The sequence below is a fragment of the Canis lupus genome, chromosome X, assembly GCF_048164855.1.
Source record: "Canis lupus baileyi chromosome X, mCanLup2.hap1, whole genome shotgun sequence".
Taxonomy (NCBI): Eukaryota; Metazoa; Chordata; class Mammalia; order Carnivora; family Canidae; genus Canis; species Canis lupus.
In genome coordinates, this window is record NC_132876.1 from 107,108,338 (window position 1) to 107,121,696 (window position 13,359).

At 39.9% G+C, this 13,359-nt stretch overlaps 1 protein-coding gene across 5 annotated transcripts in view; it reads right to left on the minus strand.

The window, feature by feature from the left end:
• The window catches only part of PHEX (phosphate regulating endopeptidase X-linked), a 210,125-nt gene that overhangs the window by 12,120 nt on the left and 184,646 nt on the right, over positions 1–13,359 (minus strand). For 4 of the 5 annotated variants that reach the window (XM_072818316.1, XM_072818315.1, XM_072818314.1 and 1 more), the window contains 2 exons: positions 9,067–9,134; positions 5,423–5,553 (listed from right to left, as the gene is read on the minus strand). In XM_072818316.1, the coding sequence (XP_072674417.1) occupies positions 5,423–5,553; positions 9,067–9,134 (199 nt within the window). The remainder of the gene's footprint in view (positions 1–5,422; positions 5,554–9,066; positions 9,135–13,359) is intronic. The other variant, XM_072818317.1, reaches the window with a different exon arrangement.

Genomic DNA, 13,359 nt, shown 5'->3' on the forward strand with positions numbered 1-13,359 from the left:
CGTTCATGTACATATTGTCTGTGGCTGCTCTCTTGCTACAGCAGCAGAGCTGAGGAGTTGCCACAAAGACCTATGGCCCACAAAACCGAAACTCCATATAGTCTGGCCCTCTGAAGACAAAGTTTGTCAATCCCTACATAAGAGGCAGAATAATGCCCACCCCTCAAACCTATCAAAGATATCCTAAATTCCTAGATGTCCTAAATTCCTGGAACCCATGGAAAGGTTATCTTATGTGGCAAAGGAATTCTTAAAATATGATTAAGTAAAGGACCCTGAGACTTTAGCCTGCCTTATCCAGGTGGGTCCAATGTAACTAGAAAGGTCCACGTAAATAGAGGAAAAGGAGGTCAAGAGAGGGTGTCAGAGTGATGCAATGTGAGCTGTGACCAGCCATTGCTGGCTCTGAAGAAAGAAGGGGCCATGAGCCAAGGCATGTGGCCAGCCTCTAAAAGCTAGGGATAGCAACAAAATAGATTCTCCCCTAGAGCAGCTAGTAAAAAAAAAAGCAGCTCTGCTTACACCTTGACTTTAGCCCATTGAGACCTGAGTGCGACACACAGAACTGTATAAATCAGTGTTTGTGGGACACCTGGGTAGCTCAGCGGTTGAACGTCTGTCTTTGGCTCAGGTCATGATCCTGGGGTCCTGAGATTGAGTGCCACGCCAGGTTCCCCGCAGGGAGCCTGCCTCTCTCTCTCTCTCTCTCTCTCTCTCTCTCTCTCTCTCTCTCATGAATAAATAAATAAAATCTTTTTTAAAAAACAGTGTTTGTGTTCTTTCAAGTCATTAATTTTGTGGTGATTTGTGATAGCAGCAACATGAAATCTATACACTCTGCTCTAAACTTTAAATCCATGGATCCTACCTACCCACTCTTGACTTTTAAACTAGCCCAAGTATCAAGTAATACCACAAGTAATATCACCCAGGTATCAAGTAATACCAATGGATAAAAACAAAGTGATTGCAAAAAACATTTCTTTCTGCAATCACCCAGAATGCTTCTGTCCCCCAAAGTTCCCACTCCTGCTCTCACATACATTCTTTCTTTTATGACAATCCCACAAGGTAAGTGCTGTTACCACCACCCTTGTCTAACAAAGTGGGAAAGAAAAGCTCAGAGAGTGGAACAGATGTTGTCAGTATTACACCAGAACCCTTTTTTCCACCAACACTGAGCACCTATTACTATGACTGCTGCAAGCTCAAAAGATTAAGCTTAGCTTAGGGGAGCTGCGTCACCGAAGATTCCTGGGAGGTGATCCCCTACCTACCTCTCAGCAACTGACCAATGTGCACTTAGAATTGTCTAGCCTCTTACTCACCACAATTACTGTGGTGCGATTCAGGCTCCAAAACCTTCTATGGGATCAGGCCGAGGCTAAACTCCTGAAACCAGCATGTTTTCCTCATCCTCTTATAGGTTTCTCCTGAAACTGCTTCCTAAATAAGTCACCTAAGGAACCCCTTCTTGGGTTTTGCTTCCAGTGAACCTTCCCTAAGAGTGATTAAATGAAGCACCCACATTTCACAGGGATTCAAACCCAAGCAGTTTGTCTCCAGAGTCTGGTAATATGCTAGCTTCTCAAGTCAAGACTGCTCTTGACTCCTGTGCTTCTATTTATATCCACTCACACTCGAATTTAATCTCCTTCCTGGTTCCTCTAAGCTTTATCAAAATTGGAGGTTTGGAGAATAGCCTCGCCCCTCTGGGTCCTCCCACTCTAGAGCACCTCAGTAGACCATATTGGCCATAGGTTTGCCTCTCAAGACTCAGGAGCTGCTAACAGTCTGCTGTGGCACTCTACTGGAGCTCTCTCCAGTTCACTGCAAAGGATTCAGGCATAGAGGACCAACATCCCCAAACAGAGCCAGAAAATAAAGCACAGTCCTTTATATCCACAAAGGAAGCCACTCTCTTTTCTCTGGGAACAAGACTAAAGCTGTTTTCTGACAGTTGATTGGATTGATGCCAACACAGGCATCCCCTTTCTATCATCCTTGTGACAAAGCACACATTTGCTGGTAGTTTCGGTATCTGACATTTTAGCTCAAATGGATGCTGTAGAATAGTCTTCCCACCAACACACCATCTAGGAGTAAAATGAACTTAAAATAAGAGAATGACAGCATGATATGGAGGGAAGAATATAGATCTTGGAGTCACACCAATCTAAATTCTAATCTAGACTCTACTATGGGTTTTATCTCTTTGAGCCTCAGTTTTCTTATACATAAATGGGCCAGCAATATGTACACCTTTGAGAACCAGTATGAGGATTAAATTTGTTTCAGATAACTGAAAAGTCTACCGCCCAAGTCTGCATATAACAATCATCAGGAAATATGCATTCCCTTCATCCAAGAAAACTGTTCTAATAGTGCTTTTTGTTCGGTTTGTTTTTTTCCAGCCCCAAAGTCTTTGGCTTTGTTTTTCCCTAGGATGGGGTGCCTTTGAGTATACCACAAAGAAGTAATAATATTAGCTATAATGCATTGCATGTCAGACATTATGATGCTGGTCCTGTACCCAATTTCAGTCATTTAATTCTTTAAACAAATGACTGAGTTCAGAAAGAGTGACCTATTTCACAGATGAAGACTCTGAGATTCAGGAATGTTAAGCAACTGTCCCAAATTCACAAAACTTGTAATTGGTTGAATCAAGATTTGAACCTCTGTCTGACTCTAGAACCCCTCCTCTATGCTTTTCTTGAAGCAAAATATATTCAAGATGTATTTTCACAATTTGATAGTCTTTGAATTGAAAACAGATAAGCAGAAGCACCTATTTCAGGTCTTCTCATGACATAGTTGTAGATCTTTTAAAAATATATGGGTAGAGACATGACTTTCCAGAACAGTGATGAAAGAGCTAGAGATACTATTCAAGGATATAGCCTCTGGTTTCTCTGCCTGGACAAGGAGTGGTGTTCCTGGTGTTCAATATGGTTGAAGAATCAGGAAGACCGTCAGTTCTATGTGGTCTCTTGCTTCTTTTTTTTTTAATTTTTATTTATTTATGATAGTCACAGAGAGAGAGAGAGAGAGAGGCAGAGACATAGGCAGAGGGAGAAGCAGGCTCCATGCACCGGGAGCCCGATGTGGGATTTGATCCCAGGTCTCCAGGATCGCGCCCTGGGCCAAAGGCAGGCGCCAAACCGCTGTGCCACCCAGGGATCCCCAGGTCTCTTGCTTCTGTTACATGCTGTCCCCTTGACTACACAAATTAGGAGCATAGTGTGTGCCTGTGTATTTTAGAGTAAAGGCTTCCTGCAGATCCATATCCTACCAACAATTCTTCATTATTGCTCTCTTATTGTCAGATCCAACAAGAGAAATCTACTTCTATTTTTAAGATTTTATTCATTCATTCATTCATTCATTCATTCATGAGAGACATAGAGAGAGAGGCAGAGATATAGGCAGAGGGAGAAGGAGACTCCCTGTGGGGAGCCTGATGTGGGACTCCATCCCAGGACCCCAGGATCACGACCTGAGCGAAAGGCAGAGCTCAACTAGTGAGCCACCCAGTTCCTAAGACATCTATTTCTTGTAATTATGAAAGCAGGGGCAGCAAATGCAATAAAAAAAGAACTACAAGAAAATATTAATAGTAGGGAGAGGGCATGAAAACCTGATCAAACCAACAAAATAAGGAAAACAAAAAAGAAGTAAAAATAATTTGCAGGAAATAAAATATATAGTGAAAACTATACAATTGTATTGGAAAACTTAAAATGAGCCAAACAGATAAAAAGACATACCATGTTCTTGAACAAGAAGACTATATCATAAAAATGCCAATTCCATACACTGAATATTATTTACCTTAGAATCCCAATGGGATTTTCTTTGGGGGACAGGGTGATAATAGGTAATATGATCTTGGACCATATACAGAAGTATATTTGCCTGAGAATGGCCAAGCACATAAAGGAAGAAAAGTGAGGGAAAGCTTGTATTGACAGATACCAGAACAATCCATATATCCATGGTAATGAGACCTTGGTGTAGAAACCAACAAACAGACCAGCAGAATAGAATACACAATCTAAAAATGGATGTCAATATATAGGAGATTTCTAAAATTTGACAAACATTCAATTCAGTGAGAAAAAATGTCTTTTAGTCAATGATATTGGATCAATTGGCTATCCTTTTGGAAGAAAAGTGAACTCTCACATTAAACCCCATAAAAAAATGTTTTACATGCAGGAAGATTCAAATGTAAAATAACAACAAAAACCTTTCCAGAAGAGCCAAGAGGCTATATATATGATATAGAATGGAAATGCAGAAACTATTTTTTAAGAGAAATAGGTATCTTTGGCTCTATAGAAATGTTTACTTTTCGTATGTCAAAAGATGCCATACATAAAGTCCAATGGATGCATAATATATCTGGGAGAAAACACTGTAATGTGAAGGACAAAATTTTAACATCTGTAATATTTTTTAAAGTTCTCATATATTGGTGAGAAAATAACTGAATAAGTAAATGCTCCTTCATGTATCACTGGTGGGAATATGAATATAGTAACTTGTTGGTGACAGGAGGAATTTCTCCTTGGTGGACATAAAGGATATGTACATAATGAGAGTTACAGCAGCACTTGCTGTGGGAAAAGAAGTGGAGACAAAGTGTGACCTCTCTCAATAAGAGGTTAGGTGACTATGTTAGAGTATGTTCCCACTGTGGACTTCTAGGCAGCCACTGAAAACCATTAGCTAAAGGAGTTTGTGGTGTGTGTCTTTTTCTGGGTGAGCACGGAAAGAGTGTAGCAAGGTGATTCAGATGAATGACAGGTAGGGAAGAAAAGAGTGCCAAGAGGGGGTGAAGGCAAGGCAAGAAAGGAACAAAATTTAATGCACACAAATGGCGTGTAAAAAATTTCATTCTTGCCTTCATGGAAATGTATGCATGTAAATATAATAGAAAATAAACATTTTAAAAGTACATTTCTTTTGTTCAAAGTTCTATAACATCTCTTAACCGATTCAGTCATTAATTCAAATTAGTGAGATTTATTTCAATGAGTTAAACTTAAGTAGTAATTTGGAAGGAAATTTTTAAAAATGATAGGGAGTATAGATTCATAAGAATGTTATTGTTTATGTTTACTGCAATATTTTTTACATTTATCTAAATCTAGGAAAACAAACTAATGTTTAGGCCTGTGATACTCAAATTTGAGCTTGTATCAGAGTCAAGTCACCTGAGGGCTTATGAAAAGACAGACTGCCTGAAGACCAGTGCCCCGCTCCCTCCCTCCAGGATTCTGGGTCAAGAGGGCTGAAGTAAGCCTCAAGAATTTGCATTTCATTTTTTTTTAGATTTTATTTATTTATTTGAAGAGAGAGAGAGAGGGAGAGAACAAGCAGGAGGAGCAGCAGAGGGAGGGAGAGAAGTACTTACATTTAAGCCAGCTTTCCTCCAATAATAGTTGCTATATTGGTTAACCATGCACTTGGTTTTTTCTTTAAACTTTTCTTCTGAGTCAGTAGACCACCAAGGATCCAGGTTTCCATTTTTATCATATTTTCTACCTAGCCAAAAGGAAAGTTAAAAGATATTTGTATTACTTGCGTTCTAGGATTTTTATGGTTTCTGGTCTCATATTTAGATCTTTAATCCATTTTTAATTTATTTTTATGTATGCTGTAAGAAAGCAGTCCAGTTTCTTTCTTTTTCATGTTGCTCTTCAGTTTTCCCAGCACCATTTGTTGAAGAGACTGTCTTTTTCCCACTGGATACTCGTTCCTGCTTTGTCAAAGATTAATTGGCCATATATTTGTGGAATCATTTCCGGGTTTTCTATTCTGTTCCATTGATCTATGTGTTTATTTTTGTGACAGTATCATACTGTTTTGATGACTAAAGCTTTGTACTATAGCTTAAAGTCTGGAATTGTGATGCCTCTGCTTTGCTTTTCTTTTTCAAGATTGCTTTGGCTATTCAGGGTTTTTTGTGGTTCCATACAAATTTTAGGATTCTTTGCTCTAGCTCTGTGAAAAATGCTGGTGATATTTTGATAGGGTTTACACCATCTTTCCAAAAACGACATCTACATGCCCAACAGACACATGAAAAGATGCTCAACATCACTCATCATCAGGGAAACGAAAATCAAAACTCCAATGAGCTATCACCTCACACCTGTCAGAATGGCTAGTATCAAAAAGACAAGCAATAGCAAGTGTTGGTGAGGATGTGGAGAAAAAGGAACACTCCTGCACTGTTGGTGGGAATGCAAACTGGTGCAGCCACTGTGGAAAACAGTAGGGAGGTTCCTCAAAATGTTAAAAATAGAGCTACCCCACAATCCAGCAACCACACTCCTGGGTATTTACCCAAAGAATACAAGAACACTAATTCGAAGGGATACATGTTTATAGCAGCATTGTTTAATGTTTATAGCAGCATTATCTACAATAGCCAAATTATGGAAGCAGCCCAAGTGTCCATCGACAGATGAATGGAATGAATGGATAAAGAAGTGGTGTGTGTGTGTGTGTGTGTGTGTGTGTGTGTGTATTATTACTCGGCCATGAAAAAGAATGAGATCTTGCCATTTGCAATGACAGAGATAGAGCTAGGGAGTATATGCTAAGTGAAATAAGTCAGAGGAAAACAAATATCGTGTGATTTCACTCATATGTGGAATTTAAGAAACAAATGAGCAAAGGGGGGTTGAAGAGAGGCAAATCAAGAAACAGATGCTTAACTCTAGAGAACAACCAGATGGTTACCAGAGAAGAGGGGCTGGTTGCATGGGTGAAATAGGTGATGGAGATTAAGGAGTGCACCTGGGATGAGCAGAGGCTGATATAAGGAGTGTTGAATCACTGTATTGTATACCTGAAACTAACATTACACTATATGTTAACTAACTGGAATTTAAATAAAAACTTTTAAAAAGAAATCTGTACTATTTATGGAAACTAATTTCTTCATTTTCCCTTTCCCTCAATTCAACAGACCTTGAAAAAGCAGTCCCAGTAGCAAGGGTCACTCCTGGAAGCAGCTCCCACCTCCTCACCACTGTCACAAGTTAATTGTAAAAGGCAGTGTGGAGGGGAGAAAGAGGTTTAAAGAAGTTCTTTCCTTCTAAGCAACAAAGAACATTCTAAAAATAAGATTCATCAACTTATGGCATGTACACTGTGAACCAATCTTGAATTCTTTATTTTCACCTGATATGACCGAAAATGTTCTCTAGATTATGAAATGAAATGGTTTCATTCAGAAAGCCCATGGAGGGAGGTGGAGCACCACTACCAGTGAAATTCCAAACGATCCATAGGCCCAGCCCAGTGAGTCATTCACACTGTGAGACCACAGCCCCTGACTCAGCCTTATAGGAACGTATTTCCTCCACAGTGCTAGGAGCTGAGAGACACATAAAACCTCTGTTATGAATCATCCCACAGCCACCAGTGTGCATAGAAGGCCCATCTGTCCTGCTGTGACAAGGAAGGTTGCTCCAAAAAAGAGAACTTGGAACCAGAATGGAAATCTCCAAAACATAATGGAAAAAAAGATTAATTCTACATGTTGTTTTTTGCTACAGGCTCACTCTCTGTTTTGTCTATACCCTTCAAAAAAAGTTTGAGTAGATTTGGACTATCGTTTATATTCAAGATTACTATTGGTTTAAATTTAATTATGCAAAGAACTCTTCACTGGGCTTATACAAAAGTCCACAAAGCAAATTGAAATAATCCAAAGCTCTTTGGCAAGGGTGGATGCCACTACCAACACCCCAAGGAGAGCATGGAGTCACTGTCCTCCACACACTATCCAACCAATCATTAAACAGTTACTAGGTATGTAGTTAACCATGTAACTCTCTGTTCTAAGTATTGGTTACAGAATGCAATTGCCATCATTAGATCATGTCCTCTGAGAATGGCTCCAGAAGGCCTCCAAAAGATTCAGGAGGAGAACTGTACTTCATATTTCCCAGGAAGAAGGCCCCAGAACCGAGAGATCACTACTGGGTTATGTTTCTTAGCTAATATCCTCATCTTAGATAAACATGCAAAGATAGAAAGTGTAGCTCTGGAGATTGTGATGACTATAAAGCAGCTACGTTTTAATAGGGAGGGGAGACACCAGAGAAATAGAAACCCTAAGTGACTCAGGAAGGGCTGCTGGGAGCACAGGAAGAACTGTCCAGAAGGAGAAGAACCAAAAGAGTCTGGCCCTGGTGTAGGCATCCAGGAAAGGATGTTGGAGACCCCACAAGCTTGGAAGAAAGAGGTCCCTCTACACAACCTTGCCTTGTGCCAGCCAGCTTCTTGAATCTGCCATACAATCATAATTGTAATTTGTGGCTAATTCATAAATTTTAGACATTTCATGTGACTCTCAATAATGCTCAAAGGTAAAGGCGAAAGGAGTGTTGATGAAAAATGATGACTCTCAAAGGGTGCTAATTTCAGTAGTTTATGTCATACTCTGTTCTTGTGCTTAAATGTCATCAGGATACATAGCATATTCTTATATATTATACATTATTAGGAAAGTGTAGCCTTTTAACAAAATTCTGAATATATGCCAGGATAGAGAAAAACAGAGCTTAAGCATTGCATAATCCTTGCAATAGTATAATGGGATAAGGCAGCCAAGCTCCAGAGTCCTAACTGGGTGAGTCCTAACTTGGCAGCATTTATAATCATCTTGGGAGCAGAGCTCACACCTCCAGGGACAGCATCTCAAGATGGTGAATAAAAAAATGACAAAGGGGAGAAGCTATGAAGCAATTCGTGTAACACTCGTGGCAGCTATAGCAATCTGATCTAAATGCAAAGCTAATTTCACTGAAATTACAAGGTCTTTTTTTTCATGCTAGCCCATCACCAATGGGAACAATTATTTATTTATGGCAAGCTATCACAGCAAGACATGGGAGAAAGTTTTCAATCAGCAATCATACTACTTTGGATAATCTTCAGTCTATGATGATGCCACTATGCAAAGATAATAGCAACAATTAACATCCATATCATCAACATTATCATAAAAGTGGCAGCTTATACAACGGAACCAGTACTTACCATTATTATCAAATCCGTGTGTAAATTCATGTCCAACAATTACTCCTATAGCTCCATAACTCAGAGATCTATGGTGTAAATATGTAATTTGGAGAAAATTACAAGCATGAATCTCAGAGTATAATCCTTTGATTTTCTTCAGTGAAAGCCAAGATAATCTGTTTTCTAGTAACCACAGTAATAACAACTTAATAACCACACCCACAAAATTATTTTTTAAAAAATCTAAACACACCCTTCTTTCTCATTGAAATGGGCAAAGAAAATAAATTCTAATACTGTCACTATGATCCTATGTAGGATTTTAGGGATATGAAAGAGAAAATTTCTAAAGTCCCTTCCAGCCCTAAGGTTTCCTATGATTCTGTATCTGCTCTAGCCAGTTTATATCTATAAACATTCAAAGCAACAGCAGGGTTTGAAAAGATCCTGCCAGTAAACATACCATTTATTTTTTTTATCTGAGAACCTGTTGAAAAATCACTATAGGGGCACCTGGGTGGCTCAGTTGGTTAAGCAGCTGCCATCAGCTCAGGTCATGACCCCAGAGTCCTAGGATCCAGCCCCACGTTGAGTCCCACATTGGGGGGGGGCGGTTCTTGCTCAGCAGGGAACCTGCTTCTCCCTCTGCCACTCACCCTGCTTGTGCTTGCTCTCTCTCTCTCTCTCTCTCTCTCTCGTCAAATAATAAATAAAATCTTTAAGAAAATCACTGTAGACTCAGAAGTTAGAAGTTAGTTTCCCAAATGTAATCTTAAAAAAGTAACAGATTGAAAGGGATCACTGCTTTCAAAGGTAGTTGCATCCCCTTGCTTCTGTGACAGACAAGCTCACAAGTGAATGGCAATGATCCTTAAGCCTTAACCAGGTTTGGAAATTGCAGAATTGTGAGCCAAGAGTGGTTGTTCGGTAGCACTTGGTCAGGTAGCCATACATAACTGAAACAGAGTATATAAAGGATAAATGAAGAAATCCATAAGGAGGCTTCTGGATGTGCGTGTGTGTCTGAGACCCTCTCTCTCAACTACAAGTTCCATGAAGGCCAAACCCTTATCTACTTGATCACTGCTAAATTCTCTGTACCTAGTATACAGTAAGAAAGCAACAATGATTTAACTAATCAGTTAATTAACTTTACCATTTCAAGGAAGTGATAGGTCTACATGTAACTTATTTTAGTTATTTAACATGTAGATGAGAATTAAAGACAATTTAAAATCCTTGTTATGAGGATTCTTTCTGAGATTCGCAATTATGCTAAAAATATTTCACAGTTGGCGCCTGACAAGTGACATCAAAGTCACCCGGGCAAATGGAAAGGACCCATAAGTGGGAAGAACGAAAATTTTTGAAGCAACATGTTATTACAGGACATAATGATCCTTAACATGCTAATTGTTTGTCTCAACTATACCCAAGGAAGTGCTGGAAGATTTAATTTTTCCCCTTGGTGGCAATTCTTCCCTTTGTTATTTCTTTCCTGCAAGGTAATTTGCATTTGAAAAAACGCTTCCTACTGTTTTTACATCATTGCAAACCTTCATTAAGGAAGTAAGAGTAAAATTATGCATTTCAATCATGGAGCTCTCATGGCAGTGTGGGACAAACTTATAATTTTACATAGTGCTGGTTTCTGCAGCAGGAGCTATCACTATGCAGCCTGTAACATTGCCCCTTTTTTATGCCTTTCAGCCCTGGGCAGAGTACTCAGTCCTCTACAACCCCTGGTCAATGCTGGTGACTGGACAGACCTAGGGAATGAACAATGGAAGCTTATAGCAACTGCTCTGCAATAAATGTCCCTTAACAGGGGCTGCTCCAATGAGCTTCCTATTTGCAAAGGGTAATAAAGAATTCAGAAAATGACTGAATCACTGTAAGTTCCAATTCTCAGTCTCATAATCATGATCCTTTGGACAGGGGACAAGAAAAAGTAATTTTATGTGACTGAGCCTTAGAATGATAATGTTTCATAATGCTGAAGTCACATCTTCCATTTCGTCAATGGACATTACTAAATGAGCATGCCATAAAAATAAATAAATAAACTCAAATGCCGTTTAAAATGTGACTGGCTGGCCAGAAACAAGAAGACTGTTGCAGAGAAAAATCGAGCCTTTCAAAAGTGAAATGGAAAAAATGACAATTTTTCCACCTACTCAATCTCTCTCGTGTTCTCACTACCCCATGGGTTTAACGTATGCACTGGATTTTGCTGTCAACAAGAGGACAGCCAGGCCGCTGCCTGCAGCAACCATGATTTCACGCTGTCAACAAGTAAGGGCTACTCTGTGCCTGATTCAGAAATTCATTAAAATCTCTGATTTGAAAGCGGCTTTCAGGTTATCTACTTCGACTCCTTAGCAGAGGCATGGGCTTCCTTTATAAAAATCCATTCCAATAGTCATAGGACTTCTCCTGGGATTTCCAATGACCAGGAGCTCACGAGGAGGACCATTTCCTTTTCAGATGGTTCTAAATAAAACAGCTCTCCCTAACACTGATCTGCAGTCTCCTTCCTTTGTCTTCTACCTACTGGTCGCCGATAGTCTCTATCTGAATACCCTCTGACCACACCCCACCACCCCCACCGAACACAGTAAATTGTCTGCTGCCTTAACTCTCCTTCAAAAATGTGAAGACACTTATAGGGTTCCCCCCCTTCAAGTGTCCTCAAGTTCTTTCAATTGTTTTTCTTCAACTGTGAATTCTAGACCAGCATTTTCCAAAACACAAGGAAAGGGGAGACTTCAGGAACCTCTGGCTTAAACACATCTAAGTGTTTCTTTCTTACAGAGAACTGCTTGCACATTTTTATGCTGCTGAGTATTGTAATTCTCCAAAACAAAAGGGAGGATGACTTACCTCTGTTACTACTTCGTGGAACACACAATTTGGGATGTTGTCTTAGGCTACTTATGATCCTGATCCTTTCTTCTAGAAACAATGTAGCTTGTCCTTGTCCCCATAATTAGACTCAACAATCAGGGAAGGACTAAGCTAACCAGTGAGAACACAAAGGATACCTACTCCCTGGGTCTGGAGGCTATCCATCCAAAACAGATGTATGGGAAGCCATCTGACTGGACTGTGATTCTCATGTCTTCAGCATCTCCATCTTTCCAATGCCACATACCCCAAAGATGCTTAATAATTATTCATTAAGCAGCTATCATAATAGAGGATGGAAGGCTTCAGTGAGGACACAGAACTTCTTTAGGGAAAAAATACAAATCTCTCTCTCCCACTCAAGTATCAAACATGGCTCAGCATAGGGCTGCACTCATAGACACTAATATTATTTCCGAGGTTTCTATGATTTTGACTTTTAGATCAGAAAATCATGTTCACAGACCCAATAAACACATTCACTGAATCAGTAACTTTAAAACCTAATCAGACTATTTCCAAGTCTCTAGGTGCATAACCACAATAACGGAAGCTCAGTTGAACTGCTAAAGACAAGCAGAATCAAAGAATCCTAGGACATGTTTAGTTTGAAGGAAACCTAGAGGATATTTAACCTAGATCTTTAGTTTTCTAGAAATATATGTAAATTTTTAATCTGAATGATAGGGAAAATCAATTCCAACTATCTGAACGCTAATAAAAAAAACTTTGCAGCTGAGGTTTGGGATGATATTAATGGATTTGGTTAATACAAACAAAGAATTCTCATTTTCGCTAATAGAGTGCTTCCCTAAAGCTTTACTGATGCCAGCTCCTGGTCGCGTCGGCACTCACCGTGTATGAGCACACCAATCCAACAGCTTCCAATTGCTAACACCTGAAACTAGCTGTCTGAGGATTTGTTCTGGCTACCAGAGCCCTCTTGGTTGGGATTAGGCAATGCCAGAGACTTAATACACTTGGTGGCAGCCCTCAAATCAATGTGGGAAGGTGAGCTGGATGCTAAACAACCCGGCTCCCCAGCCACTGAGGTGGGATTATGCTGAAGCCTGTTGTACAGTTCCCCAGCAGCACCGAGCCCCAGCTGCTCACAGTGATAACAGACTGGGAAATACATAGGTCGTAGGTAGAATAATGGCACCCAACGATGTCTGCATGCTAATCCCCAGAAGCCATGAATATGTTATGACATAGCAAAAGGGAATTAAGGTTGCTGATACTCTGAGTTTAAGATAGGGAGATTACCCAGGATTATCTGGGTACACCCAATATACTCACCGGGGTCCTTCAAAGTGGAGGAGAAGCCAGAAGAGGACAGTCAGAAGGAGAGGTGACTACGGATCTATGGTCAGGGCAATGCAACGTTGCTAGTTTGGAAGATGG